Source organism: Sardina pilchardus, chromosome 15, assembly GCF_963854185.1.
Source record: "Sardina pilchardus chromosome 15, fSarPil1.1, whole genome shotgun sequence".
Classification (NCBI taxonomy): Eukaryota; Metazoa; Chordata; class Actinopteri; order Clupeiformes; family Clupeidae; genus Sardina; species Sardina pilchardus.
The window spans coordinates 24,929,540-24,956,116 of NC_085008.1; the positions used below are offsets into that span (position 1 = coordinate 24,929,540).

The following is a 26,577-nucleotide window of genomic DNA, read 5'->3' on the forward strand; positions in this document are numbered from 1 at the left end:
TATTAACACTAACCATCATGACTAGTAATACTAAACCACTATATATCTCTTTCCTCCCCCATACCTCACCTGTGAGGTAAACCATTACCAGTCATCAGCCATCCCTGTGCCTGGCCCTCATCACACTTGAAGTCCCATCACTATGACTGCCCTACCATCGCCTGTTGCTGTCCCCTTGCACGGATTCCTGGCCCACGCATGCAACCCAATTCTTCCATAAGACAATTCCTAATCCCTTGGACAATTTTCCCTACACTGGACTATTGGAACTTTCTGACACTAAAAATACCTTACTGTACTGTAACTGACACTAGGCACATGGGGTGGGCCCTTGAGTCGTGGATCTGTTTGAGGTTTCTTCCCATGTTTCCCCAATTCTAGAGAGTTTTTCATCGGCCCTCTCACTCATGGGCTCTCTCTGAATGTTTAACACTCTGTAAAGCGCCATAAGACATGTGTAATGTTTTGGCAATCTATTAGTGAAATTGAAATTAAAAATTAAATTGAAAATGTAATGCATACATTCTATGAATGCTTTATCTTATCAATCTATTTACTTTACCGTTATGTTAAGTAATTAAAAAAATGTGTAGGCTACTGCTCTGTGAGACTGTCAAACATAGGCCTGTAATTTATAGAAATCCTCCAGCTCTTTCCCATTTTTTTGCTCTATGGAATGGCTGTAGGCTACATGTATTATTTGTAACATCAAGTAGATTACAAACTGGCATTTCTGTTTTCAATTTTTAACATACTCTTCACCACTAAGGAGATACCCAAAGCACTGATACCATGGGTCATTGGGTCATGTTGTTGCACAGAATAACAACAGGCTCTCTGAATGTGCATCAGCAACGACACAGTGCATAATCAAACTATGTTTTGAAGGTTTTGAATGGGGGGAAACACATTATGTTGCTTTAAAGTTTGCAGATAGAGTTTTCCATGCCAATCTGATTTGTTGTGCCACACCTTAGTTTGGAATAAAATATGTTTGCACACACACACACACACACACACACACACACACACACACACACACACACATGTCAAGATATACACACAGCAGTAGCCTGTAAAGCAGTTAGGGTGTGTCAAGGTGTTGCTTCCTTCAGTTTCACTCATATGTTACAGAATCATCTGTCTCTCGCTCGTTCGCTCACCTGGCTATCCAACTTTCAGTGACGCAAATTCCGGCAGCTCCTGGTAGGGGTGTGTTGGGTGTGTAGGCTACGCTGTTGGATACGCCTTTGTGCGCAAAACTTTGACAGCATCCTTTAATTCTGTGTGAACGTCTCGTCTCATCAGTTTACATTAAACGGACTAAGAGAGAAGAACAGCGACAGGAACTGGTATATGATTTCAGAAAAGACATTTCCCGCGGCAATGGCACGGGCATCATCACCCGTCACCGTGGTTATTCTATTTTTCACATTGTCGGTAAGTAGCCTATGGGCTGATGTTACTGATATTGCTTTTTAAAATGCCCCTATGTTTCATTGTTCCTGCTTTCGCTGTGTTGTTATGTCAAACTAGCAGTTTTCTTACAGGCGAGTCTAAAGACAGTCTGGAGCCTACAAGTTAAATAGCACTGTGTAGCCTGCGCAGAGGAGACGTGCGTGAAGGCTATCTATCAACGAGGAAACTTTGAAAACTCCCTCTGGGTTTCGGGGAAGCTAATGTTGATGCTACTGTAGGCTACATGATAGGTAACGTGCCATAGCCATCAACGAAATGGCCACCTCAAGGCTTGATCTGGATAGGAGATACAGTAGGCTATGAGCGGAAAAGGTAGGCTATTCTAGTTTGACCCACTAGATTTTGATACAGTGGGCCTAGTGTAATCTGCCAATTGCGGTATGCCTAATAGGTTTTTTTAGTGGAAAAATACAGATTAATCTTTTTTTTCGGTGGGTGCGGGAGAGGTCAGAAGCAGAGCCGGACACGCACCGGTAGGGCCAGTTCCACCCCCGTAGGCGGAGTGTCTCTAATCCAGGTGATCTGACTAGGCTACACAGAGCCTGTTTGTTTTGTGCACTCAGTTGCTATGACAACCAGGTGTAACCTGTCCTACCGTGCCCTGAGTGGAAGAGTGGACCATGAGGGGTGTGTGTGAGATGCCTTTGTTAACTTTGATGGGAAATACTGACTTCTCTGTGGCAATGCTCTCTCTGTATGTGTGTCTGTGTGTATGAGAGAGAGAGTGGATGACAGATAGAGAGCTTGTTTAGAAATTGAAACCATATAGGTAAGGTTTATAACTTAAGTAGGGCCTACTGTGTGTATCTAGATAAAGCTAGTCTCTCAGACACTTATAAAAACAGTTAGGCCTATAGGAGACACTTATATGAGCATAAATTATATTTAGGCTATATATTGTGGGTGGCCGTTCCTCCTCGAAGTTCAGTCCTCTACCAGAGGCCCGGGAGGCTTTGGGACTCAATGCAGTAGTTATTGCTTTGACTGCACTCTTCTGGATCGAGAATTCAGATGTTTTGTCTGAAGACACTCAGTTTGGGGGGTCACAGCCAGCCCGAAGTGTTCCAATCATCACTGTTACCTTCACTTTCCACGTCTTGTCTAGCTCTTATTTCAGTCCTTGGTATTTTCTGTCTGATGGTACTGTCATTTGGTATTGCAAAATCTATCACCACACCCTTCTGCTCTTGTCAGCCTTGCACTATTATGTCCTGCTGGCTTGCCATTACCACTTTGTCAGTCTGTATCTTGAAGTCCCACAGGGTCTTACCTAGGTCATTGTCAACCACTTTCCCATTTTGACCTTGGGACTTAAGCCATATTCGGCACGGATGTTCCTGAACACTATCCCAGTCACTTGATTGTGGCACTACAGTGTGTGTGTGTATATGTGTATAATACACATATACAGTATATATACCTTATACAAGGTGTAATATTGCACATTAATATACAATATATATATATATATATATATATATATATATATATATATATATATATATATATATATATATATATATATATATATATATACATATATATATATTGTATATTAATGTGCAATATTACACCTTGTGTAGCATGGCCTTATACAAAACCCTATCACAGTTTCACAAAGCAATAACAGGTTGTATAATCTTAACAAATGAGGCATTACAGTATGAAGGACAAGTTCTGATGTTTAGTTGTTTTGTTGAACCTACCTGGAATATCTAACAGGTACCAACAGGCATTCTTTCTGGAGTCCGCTCTTATTGTTAGACCCATTCAGAATGAGCAAAGCCTTGAACTTGGTTCTTTGCCCAAGATTTGGTTGAGCAACTCTGTGGACCAAAATGTCAAGTATTCAATCAATGAGTTTTTCGATCACATTCATTTACATTTACCTTTATTCATTTAGGTAAATACTTTTATCCGAAGTAACTTAGTCAAGTCGAGTTTATTTATATAGCGCATTACATACACAGAGGTCATTCAGTGTGCTTTACATACAGTAAGCAAAAGCAAACCGCTATAGCCAATAAAATCATGGAGGGGCAATAGTCAAAGAATAGTTATATTTATAATTACATTTACCTTTATTCATTTAGGTAAACACTTTTATCCAAAGTACCTTAGTCAAGTCAAGTTTATATATATAGCGCATTCCATACACAGAGGTCATTCAGTGTGCTTTATATAAGCAAAAGCAAACCGCTATAGTCAATAAAATCATAGAGTGGCAATAGTCAAAGAATAGTTTAAAAAGTAAACAATACAAAAATAAAACACAAGGTACATTAGTAGTACAATAGTACAATACTTACATATATCAATTATAGTACATAAAGACTTACAGTACATATCAATTATATTACAGAAATCAATTTTATTACAGTAATTTCCTGTGTATTAGCCACATTGTGTATAAGCTACAGGACAGTGTTTTATGCAAGTTGAAAGAGAGAGAAAAAACATTAGTACCATATTAACTGCCCCTGTGTATTAACCTCACAGCTGAAGAAATGTTTGCAAAATCAATGTATTAGCCATGGCTAATAGTGGGGAAATTATGGTACACAGGCCATAACTTTGATTTTGTTGATTTTCTGACTGGTATTGCATTGTGTATCGTTATTGCTGTTAGGAGAATAACCCTTGTTTTGGACCAATTTGTTACCCCCTTGAAATTTTGGAGACTGTTATACTTTAACTAATTTGTTTTTAGAGAAGGAATGTTTGGAATGATTCCAGTTGGTGTGGGCATAGAGTCCACTGTGGAAATGTTAAAATATGTTGTCCAAATATTTAAAAAATGTTGTTTGCCTCAGCACTTGTATTGAATCGTAGTTCTTGTGTGTCACTGCACTTGTGTATGCATGTGCATGTCTATAGTCTATTTATGTGTGTATTTTTGCTTGCTATTCAGGTAGATGTGTTGTGATGTTTAATGAATAATGTGGAATCCTGTACACATGTTTAATCATAGATTTACAATCAGGGACTGAAAACCAAATTATTTTCATTTTGGTTTGTTCGGAGCAAAAGTGTTATTTTTCCAGTCTCATTTCAGTGTTCCAAAGACGCTCCCATAAATGCTCCCTGGATGAAGTACATTTTATCAACTCATAGTAGACCTAGCCTATTAGGCAAGGGACTCCCCGATTCATTAAATATGTCCTGTATTAATCATATAAGGGGTCTGGGGAACGCTGTGTGGGCAGGTGACTTTCCAAGCCTATGGACTTTTGAATAATATTCACAGAAAGGTTCATTGGAACGATTAAAACCGTGATTAACCGGTTATCTAGAATTGAAAATAGCTTTCACAAATTGGGTTTGTTCCGATTTTCAGATACATCCATCCAAACATATTGACTGTTTCCCGTTTTCATTCTTCAAACCATTTATAATCCCTGTTTACAATAAACATGAAACAAAAACTTGAATTATATGTTTACTGTTAGCTTCATTTAGCATTTGTAGCGTGTAGTTTGTCATTGATGTTAGTCAGGTGTGCAATGATATGTTTTATAAAGGCAGTGACTCACTGAGACTGTAGCTGTGAAGTGTGTGTGTGTGTGTGTGTGTGTGTGTGTGTGTGTGTGTGTGTAGTGTACAGTAGTACAGGAACGTCAGTACATTTTCACAGCAAGTACTGTATGTGAATATTCTCTCCACTCTGCCCTTATCAGTATGCCCCTGGATACTGTGAATTGTGCCTGTTTGTAAAGTGCTTGGCTTTATAACAGAATGTGAGAATGTTGTCTTATGTGCAGTATTTAATGTGTGCCTTTGTGTATGTGCTTGTGGTCTGAAACAGGTGGCTGTGGCTGAATGGATTATTCCCCCAAAGGTGCTGATTGAGGGCAAGGACTACACTAAAGAAGACTACATCTCCAAGGTGAGTCTCTCTCTCTCTCTCTCTCTCTCTCTCTCTCTCTCTCTCTCTCTCTCTCTCTCTCTCTCTCTCTCTCTTCTCTCTCTCTCTCTCTCTCTCTCTCTGCACACACACACACACACACACACTGTTTGAATGATTTGCCACCCCACTGAGAAAAAAACCCTGCCAAACAAATAAAATGTGTGCCACAAAGACAGAGGAAAGAATTGATAAAGGTCCGCACACTGATACTGTAGAAGCTCCCAAACATTTATTTAGCACAATGTTTTGGACCAAGGTCCTTCATCAAGGTTGCAGTTGCAGTTGCACCTAGATGCAGGACCTTGGTCCGAAACGTGCTAAATAAACGTTTGGGAGCTTCTGTCAGTGTGCGGACCTTTATAAAATTTCTTTTCACTTCTTCTTTTTGGTCCAGCACCTGTACTACTGAGATGTGCGCGCATTCTCTTGTTATTGCTCTTGTTTTTGGACCACGAAGAAAGAGGTCCCCAGGCAGACCTTTCGCAAAATCCTATTTGGTTTTGTCTTATTTGTTTATTTGTATGTTTGTTTTCCCAATTGATTGTTTGTTTATTTCTTATATCAGATCCGCTCAGATTTAGGTTTAGTTAACAGGCCAGTCATCTATAGCCTGAAGGGCATTGGGGCTGACCAGGACCCCGTCAACGTATTTGTGGTGGATAAGACCTCTGGAAAGGTCAGGGTCACCCGCATACTGGACCGAGAGGACATCCACGAGTACAATGTAAGTGTGTAAAATCGCCTTTGCTCTCCACTGTAATTTAATTTTCTGTAGGGATAATGCTTGTCTCCAGGTGTTGTTATTGTCTCTTCTTCATAAATTTGTGTGAAACCTCTACACTGCCAAAGCGCCACGTACTGGCCGTGCATATGTATTACAGAGTCTTCATGTAAACTTATTCAAAAAAAAAAAAAAAGGGTAACCCTAACCCTAACCCTAACCCATAAAACTTTTTTACATGGCCTAAATGACTAAATCTAAAAAAAAAAATCCCTCTGTGTTGTACTGTGTTATGCAAGGACGGCATGGCATAGTATATAACAATATGCCGTGTTTGTGCATGTCCTTTTACGCGATCAGACAGTAAAAACTGATTATGCTTGTTCCTCTAGCTCACTGGAATAGCTTACTTTACGGATGGCGAAATCGCAGAAAGCAACCTAAAGCTCAAGATTAAGGTGCAGGATATCAATGACAATGGCCCTGTGTTTTCCACCATGCCGCCCGCATCTGTGGAGGAGCTCAGTCCCAGAGGTGAGCAGCACCAGAGAGGGTTAAAGCGGAGCGAGATGCGCAAACGTTCAAACATTTCCGCGTTCTGTTTTTGCAAAGGGGAGGGGGGCGAAATCCCCCTTTAAGCAGACCTAGAAAGATTCGAACTGAGCTGCTTGCCGATCGATATCCCACTATGATGACTTTGCGACACGCCTCTTTAAGCAGACAGGAACTGTTCGAATTTTGCTTCCATAGAGATGCATTATGTTGCTCTATCTTGTCAGTAATGAAGGATCTGTGGCAGCACCCTCCCACCAGAGTTATTCACTATCGTCATTTCCCAACTATTAGCCGCGGCTTATACATTGATTTTGCTGAATTTCTTTGGCTATGAGGTTAATACATGGGGGCAGTTGATATGGTACTATGGTTTGGCTTCTTTTACTGTAACTTGCATAGAACACTGTCCTGCGACTTAGCACAATGCGGCTAATACACAGGAAATGACTGTATGCTATGCTATATGCTGTATATCTATTCAAATATAAACTGGATGCAGCTGCACACATAATATACAGTATATGTATGTATGTATGTACTGCATGTATGTATGTACAGTATGTATGTGTGTGTATATACAGCATATATGCTGATTAATTTAAAGGATTTGTTGAACGAATTGTGATAATTATAGGTCAGTTTACAAAACGCTTTTGCACACCTCTTTTGTGGGGACAGTTGCATCGGAATAGGTTACCCAGCTAAACTTGTAAAAGAGAATCCCGCACACTGTCCATTTACGCATGCATACATTTATTTAGAATTCACAACGTTTCGGTCATGAAGGTAAATTCACCTGAGGAAGGTCCATGACCGAAACGTTGTGAATTCTAACTAAATGTATACGTGCATAATGGACAGTGTGTGGGATAATTGTAGGTCAATGATGGGGAAATGATGGGTCAGTGAGGTCAGTTTGGTTGGTATTGTTTGTGATACCTTGCTCGTCCTGCTCCCGCCACAGGTATGTCCATCATGCAGATTAGGGCCATAGACTCAGACGAGCAGGGGAACCTCAACTCTAAGATCAGGTACACCCTGACCAAGCAGGAGCCTCCAGGGAAAATGATGTTCTCGATCACTTCGGATGGAGAGCTGCGTGTCAAAGAGCCTGATCTGGACAGAGAGGTTGGCCTACTACACCCCTTACACACACACACACACACACACACACACAAGCACAGACACATACACGCAGGAAATATATGGCAAAAGACTAAAGAAAAAATAACTTCACATAGTCACAAATTGGCTCGTGCTGTCATTCAGTACATTGTTAGTGCAGGCGCAAACGGCAAATCCATTGCTTTCTTTCCCTGACGGCACACATGCAAACAGAGAGCATTTGCATAAAAGTATTTGCTCAGTGAGACTGCCCAGTACCAACACTTTCCTCTGTTTCCCCTCTCAGACGACCTCTTCCTACACTCTGACTATAGAGGGCGCTGATCTCTACGGAGCCCCAGGAGGTAACACTGGCACGGGGACGGTCATAGTGAATCTCATCGACGCTAATGACAACGTGCCAACCCTGGTACAAGAAGCGGTAAAGAAAAACAAACCACATGCCAAAATGTAGACACAAGGATTCAGTCATTAAAATAATACCTGCGCTAAGATGTATTGTATAGTTCTTGTTACACTGAAAGTAAGGCTCAAAATGGCATTTGTTATTTTGTTAGAAGCAAGGTAACTGGTTAGATCAGCTGATCTCTTTGGGTTACAGAGTGTCCTATTGCAGTACAGCAGCTTGAGTTTCTGCCATACTTTCACCCTCTAAGCCAATCATGAGCCACTGCGCACTCAACACGTGTTAACATAATTGTGTATACTGTCTCAGGAATTTTCAGTTGTTGAAAAGACAGACAGAGAGAAAGAAAGAGGGACAGCGAGAACATGTTTGCTAGAATAGTTTAAGTATTCATATGATATGCTGGCATAATATGGTTATTTTTAGACCAATATTGAGCTACTCTGTCACTGTTGTTCAAAACAACACATTGCCAAAGCCAACCATATATTTTCATATTTTACTCTCAATATGCATGAGTGTATCTGTGACTTGTCTTGTATACTGTATCGTTTTTCTTTGTGTGTGTCTACATACTGTAAGACCCCCTCAAAAATGAGATGGCCCATCTCAAGGGGTTTATCCCTTAAGCTTAGTTTCACAAAGTAGATTGCATTGTGTTGACCTAAGGTATGCTAGTTAGTAGATAGAAAGGCCTTCCATTTATCTATTCCATAACGTCTATTTGGTAAATATACTGCACTGTATGTGTGTGTGTGTGTGTGTGTGTGTGTGTGTGTGTGTGTGTGTGTGTGTGTGTGTGTGTGTGTGTGTGCGTGTGTGCGTGTGTGCGTATGTGTGTGTGTGTGTGTGTGTGTGTGTGTGTGTGTGTGAAGAGTGTCTATATAGTACTGACCGTGTCTGTGTTCTGCAGTATGAGGGCAATATTGAAGAGAACACCAAGAATGTGGAGGTGATGCGGATTAAGGCTGAGGACCTGGACGTTGACGCTGTGAACCGGGAGGTGGAGTATGTCATTGTCACAGGCAATGAGAAGGGCCTCTTCAGCTTGGTACAGGACCCCAACACCAAGGAGGGCATCCTGATGCTAAATAAAGTGAGTGTTACATCTTGCTTATTCATTTCAGTAATGCTTTTATCCAAAGCCACTTACATGTGTCAATTATAAGTGTCTTGCTCAGGGCGGTATCTAGCCCAGCTCCTTATCCACTACACTAAACTACCCCCAAACCTTACCATAGCACCTAAGCATGCTCTACTTGTTTCTAGCCAGTCATGATGTGAGAACAAACACCTTGCTTGTCTGTTTCCTGTAAATCAAGGGGTAGAGCAGCTTTATGGCTGGGGAAAACTATTCTGATGAAAGTGTCTTGTCTGTGCTGCACTGTTAAAGATAAGCACATACTGTATTCTAAATGAGTACCAAATGTGCTGTAAATATGAACAACTAGCTTATTTCACTATGAGTGTTTGAAGTCATGTTACATAGGCCAGTGTTTTGAACAGAGTTGCCAGTCAAAATCAGGACTTGTTTCCACATCCTATGTTTTGTTAGGATGACTGCAACAAGTTGCCTGCTGAAGATTTCTCCTGTTTTGCAGGGAAACATTGCTCAAAAGGTTGCCTTTACAATAGTGTCTGATAGATTGTCTTCCACCATGTTGTGTGTGTAGGAAGTCGACTATGAGGATGTGAAAGACCTGAAACTAGGAGTCGGGGTGAGGAACAAAGCACCATACCACAAGAGTGTGGATGGAGGAAGTTCAGCAACCATAGACCTCGGAGGAGGTGGAGGAGGAGGAGGAGGAGGAGGTGGAGGCGGCGGTGGAGGTGGAGGTGGAGGCGGCAGTGGAGGCGGCGGTGCAGGTGGAACTGGAGGTGGAACAGGGGGAGGTGGAGGTGGGACTGGAGGTGGAACAGGAGGAGGTGGAACAGGAGGAGGTGGAACAGGAGGAGGTGGAGGTGGGCCCGGAGGTGGAACAGGAGGAGGTGGAGGTGGGCCTGGAACCGGTACTGGTGGTGAAACCACGTGGACTCCAGTGACCTGGACTGGCAAAACATACCCTCTGAAGATCAATGTGCTGAACCAACCCGAGGGGCCGAAGTTTGACCCCAAGATTAAGGCCATTCCCATCTCAGAGGATGGGACAGTCAACATCCAGGATGTAATTGCCACATACCCTGCTGTGGATGAAGACACGGGACTGCCAGCGGAGAATGTCAGGTCAGTGTGTGTGTGTGTGTGTGTGTGTGTGTTTTGTTTATGTGTGTGGTCCCATATAGATCTGCTATCACTAAGCATTGCCTTTGAAGGCCAAATTCCTCATTAAAATACAATCCCCTTAATGATCACCATTAGTGCAAGGGAGAGAGTCTGGTATGTCTGCCTGAAGTCTACTTCTGCCTGTGTATGAGTCCTATGGGAGGAAGGCTATCTTTGCCTTGTGCCATGGGCCTTAAAGGAGACATCCAGCGTGTTTTCACATAGCTTTCTATTCCTCAAGGTCACCGAGTTCTGTTGGTACAAAAGACGAAATCTTGAGTTGCTGCAGCATCAGAGCTATTAGACAGCTACAGTGCTACACTCTGGGGCAGGTTCATGAGCTGGTGGCTACAGCAACTCCAGCTGTAAAAAAACGTTTTTTTTTTTTTTTTACAAACCTTAGTACCTTGAGAAACAGAGTTCAGTATGAAAAATTGCTGGATTTCTCCTTTCAATGATCCAAAATATATCTGTTCCACTAACATCAGCATTTTTGGAAATGCTTTAACATGTTCAAGGGAGTGGACTCTTCATAGCCCTTCTTAATTCTCTCTCCGCATCAGTGTTAAAGGAGAATTCCGGTGTGAAATTGAGCTTAACTGTACCGAAACATGTTAAGGTGTACTCACACGTGTTTTAGACGCACCTTTGGTCACCCCCAGCATTCCGAACTCCTCCGTTTTCAGCCTAGCTTGCAGTAGGCTTGAATCTATTAGATTGGGCATCACATAGCCTATGCAGCTAAATCGCTATTTTTAAACCATTAAAAAGGTTCCAAGTAACTCCACACTGCATTGGTTGACTTCTGAGGGTCCTGACATTTAAAACGAGATACTTAGAACTTTGGAAGTGCACAGGAAGTTTATTAAAAAAGACTGTTTATTCAAGCAGTACTTTCATAGAATCTCTCCGCTGGGCGCCATCTTGTGGTGAAGTCGCGATAAGTCGACTGAGGAGCACAAACGAACAGGAAAGACAGGGGGACATATTGCAAACATTTTGAGCTTTGTTACTCATCATGCTCATGTAGACAGTATAACTATATATTTCCTATGGAATTACTTTAGCAATATGTTCCCCTGTCCTTCCTGTTCATTCGTGCTCGTCAGTCGGCTTATCGCGACTTGATTCCAAGATGGCGCCCAGCGGAGAGATTCTATGAAGGCACTGCTTGTAAACAGTCTTTTTTTTTAATAAACTTCCTGTGCATTTCCAAAGTTCTCAGTATCTCGTTTTAAATGTCAGGACCCTCAGAAGTCTACCAATGCAGTGTGGAGTTACTTGGAACCTTTTTAATGGTTTAAAAATACCGATTTAGCTGCATAGGCTACGTAGTGCCCAATCTAATAGATTCAAGCCTACTGCAAGCTAGGCTGAAAACGGAGGAGTTCGGAATGCTGGGGGTGAGCAAAGGTGCGTCTAAAACATGTGTGAGTACACCTTCACATGTTTCGGTACAGTTAAGCTCAATTTCACACCGGAATTCTCCTTTAAAGGAACACATCACCGTTTTTTCATTTTAAACTGCGTTATTCTCTTAACTAAGACGAGTTGATACATACCTCTCACATTTCAATGCGTGCACTCACTGGCTCTGGCATGCGACGTTACTTTGATAGCACTTAGCTAGCCCAGTTCATTTATTAGGATCCAAACAGAGATGAAGTTAGAGACGACCAAACACCTCCATGTATCAACTCGTCTTAGTTAAGGGAATAACGTAGTTTAATAGGAAAAAAACGGTGAAGTGTTCCTTTAATATCAGCATTTCTTCAATCAGTGGATTAGCTGAGTTTGGTTGTCTGATTGGCATGCTGTCTGTCCACCTTAGGTATTTAAAAGGAAATGACCCCGATAACTGGTTCACCATCGACCCTGACACAGCGGAGATCAAACTCAACAAGCTGCCAGACAGAGAGTCGCCGTACCTGAAGAACGGCACCTACCTGGCAGAAGTCCTCTGTCTGACCCAAGGTATGCTCCTCACATACATACTGTACACACACACACACACTCACACACATGTACATGCTCATGCCCATGTGACATGTTGACACATCAACAGCACACACAGCTATTTAGGGTGTGGCAGAGTGCTTTCTCTCGTTTCACTGTCTTATGTCATAGTCTGTGTGTGTTTGTGTGTGTGTGTGTGTGTCTGTATTGTAAGGTAGCCAACATCACATTGGGTTCATGCTTCAAATATTCAGTGTGCCGTTTTATCAGGGTAAACTAATTGGATATATAAGAGAGTGCAGCCCACATGAACCATGCTCTGAGTCTGGGAGCCAGCCTTAATGACTGAGCTGAGTGTAAACGAGAGATAAGACAGAGCCACAGCTCAGAAATAAAACTGCCAGAATTCCGATAAAGCAGAATCAGGACTCTGCCTGGAATGCTGAACTCAAAATTCCTTGCCGCCTCCACTAGTCCTTGAGCCAGAGAGGTCGGTCGGTACCATCTGAGGGGAATATGTCTCGTAGTGAATTTTGGCAAAGTATTCCACCATAGACTTAATAAGTCTATGGTGGAATAAGTGATATCAATGCATTACTTGTAGCTTGTTGTGTGTTATCAGCATATTTTTGTCTGTTATACACTTATGAGGGGATATAGTATTGAAGGTGAATAGGCTAAAAATATGAACTAATAGATATTTCCACAAAAACAACAGGTGATGATTTACATTATGTCAATATATACAGTATATATATATATATATTTCAGTAGTTTTCTGAAATAGTATGCATAGAGAGTATGCATGTAAATGAACCATTATCTAATGGAACATGCAATAATGTGCATACATTTCAAGTACAGAAATCCTTGGATAAAGCCAAGTTCAAAATTTGTCTTTTTGTTATTCATTTTGGTGTCATGTTTGAGTGAAATGTTATTTCTGAAATTTCTGAAATGCTGAGAATGTGTTCATACATTTGCAAAAAAAAACGCCATGACATACTCCATAACTTTTATTTACTTCACATACTGTAAGGCACAACTCACATATGAACAACCTCTGTAAAATCCTCCAGCATACAGGAGTATATTCTGGAAACTTTTGTGATTGTAAGTACAATTGAAAGGGAGATTTCGTGTTCCGAGTTGTGAATATGGCGATAATAGGTTTTCTCTAATGACTGTTGGTAGTATTTTGATCAATTAGAAATACCCAGATTCAAAACACCCACTATTATATGTCCAAATGAAAAACAAAAAGAAGATTTTTGAGCCTGACCTTATCCAGTGTTCAGGTTTCTGTACTTAAAACGTATGCCAATTATTGCATATTTTATTAGATAATGGATAATTTACATAGGCCTACTAATGCATACAATTTCAGAAAAATTGGCAAACAAAAAAATACTGATTTATTGTACCATACCTAATCAGCAGTGGACGTTTTTTGGGGATACAGTATTACTTAAATGTTTTAGCCCATTAAGCAGTAAGATATTTCTCCATAGACATAAATCGGCTGATAAAACACAAAAAGCTATCCCAAATGCAATGCTATCACATATTTTATAATTCTGTTGAAAATCACTGTGAAACATATTCCCCTTGAATGGTACTGATTGACGATACGATTATATGTTGTAAATAGACTCATTCACAACTGTGTAACACTCATGAAAATGAGTCTTTTTTGCCACTAGAGGGGGCAATAGCAGCATATATTTACCACTGTCAGCTTTTTTACTTACGGTACTTGAGAACAAGCAGTCCAAGCTCAACTACAGAATGTTGGTGGAATTGACTTTTTGTGCCACTAGAGGGAGTAGCATGTTTATGTTTGAGGAAGTGAAGGCAAAAGTACACGTGAACCCAACCTGCAACCAAAGATCCTTAAGAAGCTTTTTCAACCGTCTCTGCTGCAACTAATCCTGGAAACTTTTGTGCCACACACTTCCTGGAAGTGAGCCAGCACCACCAGGGTGCTATGCAGTACCTAGTGAAGAAGTATTTAACAATGCTGAAAGATTTACACATGTGTTGGGTTGAAGAAAGACATGCTGGGTATAAAGAGGATAGTGTAGGAGTGAACATGAAAGTGATACTATGCGTAGTATAGTCCATTCACAGGAGTTTGAACATCTTCACAGGAACTCAAATTAGATGATATTCACTGTCAAATTACAAATCACACTTCTGCATTTCAAGTGTGAACTGTTGTTTAGTAAGGAAGGAACCCATATCAAAAAGTCCAGTATGATTCCAATCGGATTCCAATCGGATTCCAAGTCACATCAGATTTGGGATTTTTGCTGTTGAAATCCTATAGGATTTTGATTCCAGAATCTGATTGGAATCCTATGGGACTTTGATAAGGGAAGTGAAATATATTTCTAATTGTGATGGTAGCGTAGTGGTTGATGAACTGGACTAGCATGCCGTAGCCTGTGAAGCCCGGCCTCCACTCTTGTGCCCTTGAGCATATTCACAGCATACTCCGTGGAATATGTTGTAATGTAAACGGCATGTGTAAGTCACTTTGGAATATAAGTGTCTGTTAAATTAATAAATGTAATCAGATAAAAGCATGTATACACATACATTAAGAAGGAACAGCGAGGGACAAACACATACAGTAACTGTTTAGCTGCGCTAAGCTGTAAACTAAACTCTCCCGCATCCTCCTTCTCTGCAGACATGCCCTCCAAGACGGCCACAGGCACCATTGCCATCCAAGTGGAGGACTTCAATGACCATTGCCCTGAATTGATCTCCCATCTGACCACCATGTGCACAGCGGAGGAAGTGGTCTACGTCACAGCAGTGGACCCTGACGTCAAGCCCAATGGCGCCCCCTTCAGGTTCATCCTCGTCCCTGAGGGCACGGAGGGCAAGTGGAGTGTGGAGCACTTCAACGGTCAGTCGTTTAGCCGCCTCCCTCAGCAGTGCATATTTTAACACAAACACACATTTACATTTGTGGAAATAAAACCATCTCTAAAGGGTTAATATGATTGTCTAAATAACAGCGCATGCCTGGCAGCCTGGCACAGTGTGAAAAAAAAAACACTTCAGCAGGCCAAAATGGTTGGAACATGTTGATGTTGATTAAATGGTTGGAACATGTTGATGTTGATTTATTGCATGCTCTGTCATATAATTCTTGAATACCCCCTTGGGGATCAATATAGTGTCTATCTATCATTCGATCTACCTTAGCCACGCCTTACAGAACATCAAAGCGGAACGTTTGGCTCAGCAGAGAATGTTTGGCTCAGCAGAGCAGACATAATTGTTGTGCAAAAATAATCATCATAATCATCACAATCAATTGTCAGCTGCTTCCACCACCAGTACTGTGTGGAATGTGGCAACTGGAGACACAGTGGTGACACAAAGAATAATGAAGGTGAAAATGGGTGTAACTTGAACCACCGTCATTTTGTGATTAATCCAGTTGCTCAGCTGGCTTATTTACTGTACATGCAGGGTATTGTAGCCTGTCCTCACCAATGACACTACACTGGGAAAACCCAGCCCGATCTGCTGGCGATTTGGATTTCGCCCTGCAGCTCAGGCTGGAAACCTGCACATTAATCTCTCCTCGAGTCTGCTTCCTGCCATGTTTGCTGAAACCAATGACAAACTAACTTATCCACCAGGCACACCCGGACCGTTGGTCTGACTGGTTGAAGGACTATCCAAATGCCTACAGTCGTTTGAACTATGCCCACTGATCTTGCCTCTTGTGCAGTAGAAACACAGCGCAGACTCCCCAGACTAATGTTCAATCTTAAAAGATTTAACTTAGTCTGGTGATAGCCAGGCTACAATGACACGCATATTCTACATTTTCAAACCCATTTTCGTAAAGCGGTCCTTTTCTCGAGAACACATAGGAACAGTTTTGGAGAAATAGTGGTTGTAAATGCCCAGAGACCATATTGGGAAAGTAAAAAAGTCCCTGGGCAGGACAGGTGATGCATAACACAATCCCACACAAGAGATTTAAAGGAACACGTAAACTATTGAAAGAAGCTTATTTGTCCCAAAGTTAGAAAAGAGGATACACACCCTTCTTTTTCTATATTATACAATAACCCAGGCTAGCTATAGGCTTACTGGTCTAAGCCCTACAGTAATTTCCTGGTATAGTTCTATAAGTATTTAGTAAACATTTTGTGAAGCACATAATGTGTTACATCTTTTTTGTTGGTTGCTTTTGTGTACAGACACCACGGCCCTCTTGCGTACCCATGAGCCTCTGTGGCCAGGACGGAACAAGGTGACTTTCGCAATCGAGGACCAGCAGGGCCTGGCCTGCCCAGACCTGCAGGAGCTGGAGGTGTCGGTGTGCACGTGTGATGACACGGGCACCTGCAGTCGACGCGGGTTGGGGCCTGACGGGAAGCCTGGGAGTAGCCTCGGCCCTGCGGCCATTGGCCTGGGCTTCCTGGGCGCACTCCTCCTCCTGCGTGAGTCATTCTTCCTCTTTCACTCTTTTTCTCTCTCTCTCTCTCTCTCTCTCTCACATACACACTATCTCTCTTTCTGCCTGTCTCGCTCACTTTCTGTCCGTGTCTCTCTCTCTCACACACACACACACACACACAGAGACATACACAGACCAACATCTCTCTCTCTGTCTCTCTAACCCACACACACAGACAGACAGACACAGACACACACACACACACACACACACACACACACACACACACACACACTCACAGTCTGTTCACTTCTTCCTTATTCCAACCTATTCTGTCTCATCTCTCGTTTTTCTGGATTCCTCTTACTAAGTGATCCCTTCTACCGTTGGTTGTCAGATTAAAGAGGTAATTAAGTAAAGGTCAACCACCATCAACCACACTGTGCAAGCATTAAGTCATTAAGTCTCTCTCTCTCTCTCTCTCTCTTTCTCAGTAATTCCACTGCTGTTGCTGTTTTGCCAGTGTGGTGCAGCAGGAATGGGTGGAGCAGGTTTCGCAGAAATCCCCTTTGGTGCAAAGGAGCACCTGATCTCTTACCACACGGAAGGTCAGGGGGAGGACAAGGTAACCATTTCAAAGCCCAAGTTTCTGTCTCACACACACCAGTTCATCCCCACAGCAGAGGTGCACTGAAATCCGCAAACATACTGTAGGCGATCGCAAACAGTCTGAGGGTTAGTTCTCTGCGAACATACAGTACAGTTGAACTGGACATGAGTTTGGCGAAAGTACTATGCAATTTAGAGTTAGAATGGAATGTTAGCACCAAATCATTCAAGGTGTACTGGTGTACAACGTTCGTGGCAAGGTGTACTTGCCACGAACGTGCGCCACTGTTTGCCCAATTTGAATGCATCTCGGGCTTCTCTCTCACACACACACCAGTTCATCCCTACATCTAGGTTTCTCCAACACACAACAGTTAAATAGATTGATGAAACAGACAGAAGTTTCAACATCAGCATTCTTATTAGTCACGGCCAGAATAATGGCGCTACTGTCTGTGTTTGGTCTTGTGGAACAGAATCTTCTACTGAAGGGTTAGCACACTGCTGTACAAGACCATACTCCAACAAAGAGATCCATTAGTTTGATTTGACTTTAAATTAATTTAAGAACATAGACTATTTCATTTTCACAAACCTAAACCTTTGGGTCATCAGTTTCACTCTGAATTACTCACTTAGTCATGTGAGAGCTTGACTATTTGTCTCCTTACTCTTAAGTTCACATCTGTTACATAACATTTGATTATGAGTAAGCTTCAGGTAAACAGGTCCTGGGTGTGTCTTCACTAATTGAGATTGAGATTGATAGCTCTGTAAATCAAATCACACCCATACCTTGGTTTATTGTGCCCCCATGGATTATTTGCATAATTGATCCATGCTAATTCATTGAGTCATCAGTGACTAGCTTCACAGGCCTGTTGCTGAGGGTTAGTTCTCTGCGAACATACAGTACAGTTGAACTGGACATGAGTTTGGCGAAAGTACTATGCAATTTAGAGTTAGAATGGAATGTTAGCACCAAATCATTCAAGGTGTACTGGTGTACAACGTTCGTGGCAAGGTGTACTTGCCACGAACGTGCGCCACTGTTTGCCCAATTTGAATGCATCTCGGGCTTCTCTCTCACACACACACCAGTTCATCCCTACATCTAGGTTTCTCCAACACACAACAGTTAAATAGATTGATGAAACAGACAGAAGTTTCAACATTAGCATTCTTATTAGTCACGGCCAGAATAATGGCGCTACTGTCTGTGTTTGGTCTTGTGGAACAGAATCTTCTACTGAAGGGTTAGCACACTGCTGTACAAGACCATACTCCAACAAAGAGATCCATTAGTTTGATTTGACTTTAAATTAATTTAAGAACATAGACTATTTCATTTTCACAAACCTAAACCTTTGGGTCATCAGTTTCACTCTGAATTACTCACTTAGTCATGTGAGAGCTTGACTATTTGTCTCCTTACTCTTAAGTTCACATCTGTTACATAACATTTGATTATGAGTAAGCTTCAGGTAAACAGGTCCTGGGTGTGTCTTCACTAATTGAGATTGAGATTGATAGCTCTGTAAATCAAATCACACCCATACCTTGGTTTATTGTGCCCCCATGGATTATTTGCATAATTGATCCATGCCAATTCATTGAGTCATCAGTGACTAGCTTCACAGGCCTGTTGCCGCTGGTTTTTGCCAGCAAAATTACTGCTACTCTCTTAGCTGGGTTATTGAATACGCTATCTCTCTCTCGCCCTCTACCTCTTTGCTCCTCGTTTCCAGTTCAATTAATTTTAAATACACTTTATTGACACAAATATGGATATATTTGTAAAAAATCACATGGGTAAACATTGTTTACTTTGCTACTCATTGCAGTGTGTGTGCCTGCATGTACAGAGTTAGTTCATAATACCAATATGGCAGTGGTCTACACATATCCAGCTCCTTCCTGTATACTGTACCTCCCCATTCACTTGAATAGGAAGCTAGCTGCCTGATAGCTGGCCAAAGTGCATTACCAAGATGCCCACCAAGTGGGGTCATTTGCCTGACAGTACCTTGTCCTTGTATGTCCTAAAATAATGCTGTTTACCATAATGGTCAATTTGTTTTTGTTGTTTTTTTCCGTTCTTTTCTTTCATTCTGTCTCTTGTATGTCCTAAAATAATGCCATTTACCATGGTCAATTTGTTTTTGTTGTTTTTGTCGTTCTTTTCTCTCATTCTGTCTCTCGCCCATCTCTCTCAGGAGGTTCCCCTCATGGCAGCCGCAGCAGTGGACGCGGGCGGCATGATGCTGGCGGCCAGCAAGGGGGGCGTAGCCATGGCCGGTCCTGCTCTTGGCGGAGCCTCCGCTGCCCTCTTGAACTCCAGGTCCACCATGGGTGGCGGCTTCTACGAGTCCAACATGGAGATGAGCTACATGGACCAGACGATGAGGAGCGCGGCCGGGGGAGGCCGGGCCAGCGGCTTCATGTCCGAGTACCGAGAGGGAGGTGGCGCCTACGACCAGCTGGCACTTCCTGATGCCTTCTTGGCAGACTACTACGCCCAGGTTGGCATGCGATGACAAGCTTCTCTCATTCCTGTGGTGTTTTTTTTTTTTTAACCATCTCACATTCCTGTCTGGTTGTCTGTCTCTTGTTTTGTTTCTCTTGAAATTTGATATATGCACATCCATCATGATTATTCAATCAACCCCTGGCTATGTGGTGGCCCAGCAACATTGCTCAAAAAAGTTAGATTATGCCTGTGCGTAACTTTTTGAGCTAGGTCGTTTTCAGACTTTTGTTTCTCACCTGTTGTTTCTCATTGTTGTCGTCAGTGAGCAATCATGCAGACTATTAAACATCTCTAATGTGTTGGAACTTTGTGTACCTCACTGGATACTAATGCTGTTAATAAATGAATGTCTGCTCATGTGTGTGTATTGCAGAAATCAGACTGTGTGGCACTGGGTGGCGCTCAGAAGGACAATCTGCTGGTGTACGACTACGAGGGGCAGGGATCTCCTGCTGGCTCTGTGGGCTGCTGCAGCCTCCTCGAGTCCGACCTTGACCTCGGCTTCCTTGACGACCTGGGGCCAAAGTTCAACACCCTGGCATCTGTCTGCGGAGGCTCCAAGGCCGACACCGTGGCCACCATCTCCGCTCCTCCACCCCAGTCTGCAGCCGTCTCCTCAGCGGTTGACTTTGGCTCCGTCAACATGGGGGTTACGAACGACATGGCGTCATCCACCCGGGTGGAGAGGACCGTCACCAGTGTTGAGCAGCAGCTTCCCGCCCCACTTCCCAGCATGCACCTGCACGAGACTGTTGCCATGCCGACCCAGACTGTGCTGGTGCAGCAGCAGCCCCTGTACTACGTGGTGGAGCCGCAGCAGGTCCAGAGCACAGTGCTGCTGGCTGAGAGGCCCCAAGTGGGTCTGGGTCAGGGAATGATCCTGGTCAACGGGAGCCAGGCGGCCACAGAGGGGGTGCTGCTGCAGGGGGGAGGCCTGGTGCAGGGGGCCCAGGGGCTGGTGATGGCCCAGGGTGGTCAGGGTTTGGTGTTGCAGCAGGGTGGGCATGTTCAGGGTGGTCAGGGTTTGGTGTTGCAGCAGGGAGGCCATGTTCAGGGTGGTCAGGGTTTGGTGTTGCAGCAGGGTGGGCACGTTCAGGGTGGTCAGGGTTTCGTGCTTCAGCAGGGAGGCCATGTTCAGAGCGGTCAGGGGGTGATCCTCCAGGGCTCAGGCCACGTGCAGACTGACCTGGGACGAGGGGAGAACCTGGTGCTGCTGGAGCGAAGCGGAGGTACAGGGGGCACTGCACTGACCTCTGGCCTCCTGCAAACATCCAGTCTCTCCGGCTCCCAAATGGTGCTGCTGGATGGGGGGCAACAAGGGGGGCAAATCTTACAGGGAGGGCAGATATTACAGGGAGGGCAGATATTACATGGATCAACTCTCTCGAGAGGGAGCATGGGGGGCTCTCAGGTGATGTTCGTTGAACAATCAGGTCAAGGGTCAGGAGTCAGCAAGGGCGTGCGCAATGTCGTGACCACCAGCACAACGTCAGTGAACGAGACCGGAGGGTTGCACGGAGCATCTTCACTGCTGCCTTCGCGCAAAGTTGTCGTCCAGGAGAGGAAATTGGTCACTGATCAGAGTAGCACAAAACAGCAGCTATAAGCTGCAAGAGATTTTTCATAAAAATCTCTGGCAAGATTTGAATTTTTTTAAATTCAACAAGCCAAATTTTGATGCAATAAATCAGTGTGTAACATACATCTTTATACAAAGTAGTTTTATAAATGTAAAACGCACCTTCATGGCAAAATAAATTTAAATGCCAATGGCAATGAAATGAACAAATCATTGCATTGCATAGCCACATCCCTAATTATTATAGAAAATAGGGTTCATAAATAGGACAATAATATCTGAGACCTTACTGTTTTGGTCTGTTTAGACCCAGAGGGCTGCAGAAGCTTCGTGACTCATCCATCTACACACAATAAAACAAACTTACCTTTTTTCTACAGGCCTGAAATGGGCCAAAAATGTCTTTAAACTCGCTCTCACCTTGTTTGGGTGTACAATGGGAGTCAACAGGAATGTGTTTACTTTGCACAGGTCAATATTTTTGTGTATGTTCAATTAAGGGCTTTTGTTGGTTTATGTTCTGCCATACTGTACTGTATGTATGTGGGTTTTCGAAGTTTACTTTGGTTCCGACTTAGTTCCACTGTCACCATAATAATTTTTTCTTTCATTTTTTTTTGTTATGCACTATTAAGTATTTTGATGTACAATGTATTTTTGTCTTTAAAGGTATTGTTTTCATCTGACGACAGTTTTCTTGGTCCTGGAAATTAAAATGACTTATGTAGTCACATCAAATGTCAACCAGTGGATTGGAATAAAATGTTGTTTTTGTTTGGTGTCTAGAGAAATGGTTCTGTGTTTGTTGAAGATATTGAGTGTAACATAGCCTTTAGGGGTAGCTTTGCTACAGTACATCAAAGGAAATTGCTTTTTAAGCCTTTAATTGGGCTCAAAATATGATATATCATGCAGAATGATAGTAGCCTATGTTTGCCTTTGAGGCTTTTCCACAGAACTAGATGAGACATGACACCATGTAATGTTACACCCTCACACATAATGAACCTGTTCCTTCCCCAATCTGACCCCTTTATGCAGTTGAAAGAGCTGCCACGCTAATCTTTCATGCTGCATTGCAATTTAAACAGCTAAAAATGTTTTGTTATTTACTAATGAAGTTCCCATAGGTTCCAGTTATTATGGCTACTACATATACAGTACCTGACAAGATTTCATAAAATAAAGGCACAGCAACGAGACATTTAACAATGTATTTATAGATTATCTTTCTTCCAAGAAACATACTTCTTTTAGAATGGTTGCCAGCAATGGAAGTTACAAGGGCATGCTCATGACCGATTACGAGCCAGTGATAGGAGAGCTTTTGTGTGAACCTCATAGACAAAAGGCAGCAGAGGGCTTTCAGGTTTTGTGTTGTTTCTTCAGAAATGTCAACATGTAAGGCTGTGTGCGTGTTTATGTGTGTGCATGTGTGTGTGTGTGTGTGTGGGTGTGTCTGTGTGTGTGAGTCAACTTTATTTCTGTAGCACATTTGATACACAGAGGTCCTCTACAGTCCAGTAACACCAGGAATGATATTTTGACTGCATTTGTATTGAGGCATATGCTATCTAAAACCTTAATCCAAGTTACTCTTCTTGAGAAGGGACCCAGTGTTGTGTCTGTGTGGGCATAATGGTTGTTTTGTCAATTACATTTAATCCTATTCAAGCTAAAGAATTCAAAGCCTGCTTTACCAAGTTGTGTGTTGTTTCTGTAGTTGTTACCAGTTCAACCATGCCCATTCAGAGGTCAAGTCTGTTGGTTAATCATGTATGCCTATATATATATATATACTGTATATATATATATATATATATATATATATATATATATATATATATATATATATACAGTATATATATATATTTTTTTTTTTTTTTTTTTGGCCCTTTTGCCTTTATTAGTATAGGACAGTGAAGTGGTAGACAGGAAACAAGTGGGAGAGAGAAATGGGGTGGGATCGGGATATGACCGCAGCGCAGGCCGGATTCAAACCTGGGTCCCCGCGGGCACTAGGACCCGAAAATGGTACGGGCACTGTAGCCTGCTGCGCCACAGCGCCCCCAATCATGTAGGCCTATGGATTTTTTTTAGCTAGCAACTGTCAACTTCAGTGATCACTTAGGCAAGTGATTATTTTGGACAGATGAATATATACTTTTTTGATCCCGTGAGGGAAATTCAAGGTGAGTGAGGTGAGGTGATATTGGATATTGAGTGAGGATATTGTAGTGTATGTATCTGTTATGGGGACATTTTGAGCATAGTTGAATATGTGGGAAACATGTCCCCCTCAAAGTACAGTAGGCTATATTATGACTATGACCTTGGTCTAAACACATCTACTGCATCCACTGGTTATGGTCCTTGGATAGTTCAGAAGTTCTCTTTAAAGAATTAACCCTGGGACCCCCTCTGGAACTAAAATAATTAACTCTTAATGTACTATAAGATTTTGTCATTTATAAATGACACTAAAGAACTACTTGGAAAAATATCACAAATCCTTAACCAATGGGCATGAAAGGCTCTCGATGCGACCGCTCCTTATATCTTCACTCCAAGTCTCCAACACGGAATTTAGTTCTAATTAATCTATTAGGTTTTTTTTTTTTTTAGAATTATTTTTATTTGCTTTTCAGAGATTACATTGGATTCCCAGTATATCAAAACAAATGATCAGATCTTAACCAGCATAATCTCCATTCACACACGTTACACAATATAGGCTTACACCCATATACATTACACAACATACATTTACACCCGTATCCCCATCCATATCCCCCCCATACTCCCCACCCACCCACCCTCCTACCCTCATGCATCCCCAGCCCTCACGCACACCCACACACACAACACACAACACACACGTTCACAAACACATAAAAGGTTCCCCATCCAACCCCAGCTCATCAATTTTCCTTACCTGCACTTTTCATAGAGCATTATACACTTCCTGCCATATGTTATTAAACTGTTGCTTTTTATTCCTGTCCTCATGCATTGCTCTTTCTATATTTAAGTAATATCTCATCAGTCCCCTCCATTCTTGTAAGGACGGGGCCTGTGCATCCTTCCAATGTTTTAAAATGAGTTTTTTAAGGACTAAGGAAGAAAACATCACCTGCCATTCAGTTGGATATTTCAGATGATCGGTTTTCTGCAAGAGACATTCTAACGCAGTTAATTTATGGCGCATTCTGCAGTTTATTGTTAACCAATTTTGTATTTCCATCCAAATCTCTTGAAGTTTCACACAGTCCCAGAACGCGTGTATGATGGTATCATCTTGAGAGCAGCACTTAACACATAGTGTGGAGGAAGAGGGATCAAATTTGTGTATTTTGGACTTAGTATAATATATTCTGGTCATAAGCTTATACTGTATAAGACGGAGGTTTTCATTGGTAGTAATAGCATTAGTTACGTTTAAACATTCTTTCCAACTTGTGTCTATATCTGAACAATGGAGGTCCTTGTTCCAACTGTCATATATTTTCTGCAAGGAGTAATTTCCTGTTTGAGCTTTAATCAGTAGGATATAGACTTTACCTATTAACTTATTTTTCTCTGCTCGGTTGAAAAGTATTTTTTCAATAGGTGACACCTGTTTGTCATATTTTAGGACAAAATGTTCTGTTATCAGATTTTTTAACTGTAAATATCTAAATATTTCATTGTCAGTCAGGTTAAAGTTGTTTTTAAGCTGCTTAAATGGAGCAACTTCATTTTGTAAAGTTATATCTGAGATCGTCATTACTCCTCCATTTATCCATGAGATCCAATTTATTTTCATATTTTGAATAGTGATGACCGGGTTATTCCAAAGGTGGGTTGTCCTAGGGACACTGATCACCTCTCCTAAAGTATGTTTTAAATCCCTCCATGCTTTTAATGTGCTGTTTATTACAAAACCTGCATGTTTAGTTTGTTTCTTAGAAAAAAGGGCTAAAAACCAGTTACCTGCCACAAATAGGTGGTTCTCTATGTTTATCCAACTTTCATCTGAGCCATTGATTATTTGCTTGATGTAATATACCTGTGCTGCAAGATAGTATAGCTCCAAATTTGGGAAGTTTAGCCCACCTTCTTTTCTGCTATTCTGGAGAAGTTTCCTGCTTAACCTGGGAGTTTTGCCTGACCAAATGAATGAACTAAATAGGCTATTAATAGTTCTAAAGAAAACTTTTGGAGGAGTCACTGGTATTGTTTGAAAAACAAACAGAAATTTTGGGAGCCATATCATTTTTATTAGATTAATTCTACCGATAAGATTAATTGATAAGCCTACCCACTTGTCTAAGCTTATTTTCAGGTCTTTGATTAGCGAAGTGTAATTATCTTTGTACAATTTAACTTTATCCCTACTAATATAACAGCCTACAGTAAGTACTTAATATTTTCCTTTTTCCATTTAAACCTTAGCAATTCATTGTTATTGGGTTGTGCCCCTAAAATGGGAAAGATTTCTGTTTTATTAACATTCATTTTATACCCCGATAATTTTGAAAACTGCTCTATGATTTCCATTAAATTAGGGATAGATTTTTCAGCATTAGTTAGATACAGTAAAATATCATCTGCATACAAACTAAGTTTATAACACTCTCTACCTACTTTTATGCCACTTACCTTTTCTGATTGGCGGATCTTCTGTGCCAGCGGTTCGATAGCCAGAGCAAACAGTGAAGGGGATAGAGGGCATCCCTGCCTTGTTCCTCTTGTGATTTGGATCTTCTCTGACAAAATCCCATTTGAGTAGACATAGGCTGTGGGTGTCTTGTAAATAGTTTTGATAATTTTTATTATTTCTTTTGGGAAATTGTAGGCTTCCAATACTGCATAGAGGTAGGACCACTCAAGCCGATCAAATGCTTTTTCTGCATCGACTGCCATTAATGTTAGATCAATGTTTTCCTTTTTAGCAAACTGTATTAATGATATGCATGTTCTTACATTACTCTTTAGGTTTCTATTCTGTATAAAACCCGTCTGATTATAGTGAA

The 26,577-nt window shown here is 41.8% G+C and overlaps 1 protein-coding gene across 1 annotated transcript; it reads left to right on the forward strand.

The window, feature by feature from the left end:
- The first annotated feature begins 1,246 nt into the window (after positions 1 to 1,246).
- On the forward strand, positions 1,247 to 22,343 carry dsg2.1 (desmoglein 2, tandem duplicate 1). Its single transcript, XM_062555312.1, has 15 exons — positions 1,247 to 1,440; positions 5,285 to 5,365; positions 5,952 to 6,110; positions 6,500 to 6,641; positions 7,627 to 7,790; positions 8,074 to 8,208; positions 9,107 to 9,289; positions 9,867 to 9,981; positions 10,081 to 10,417; positions 12,288 to 12,430; positions 15,108 to 15,329; positions 16,645 to 16,887; positions 17,339 to 17,469; positions 19,670 to 19,975; positions 20,357 to 22,343. The coding sequence occupies exons 1-15, from the start codon at positions 1,357 to 1,359 to the stop codon at positions 21,587 to 21,589; spliced, it is 3,678 nt and encodes a 1,225-aa protein (XP_062411296.1). The 5' UTR covers positions 1,247 to 1,356; the 3' UTR covers positions 21,590 to 22,343.
- Positions 22,344 to 26,577: the final 4,234 nt, after the last annotated feature.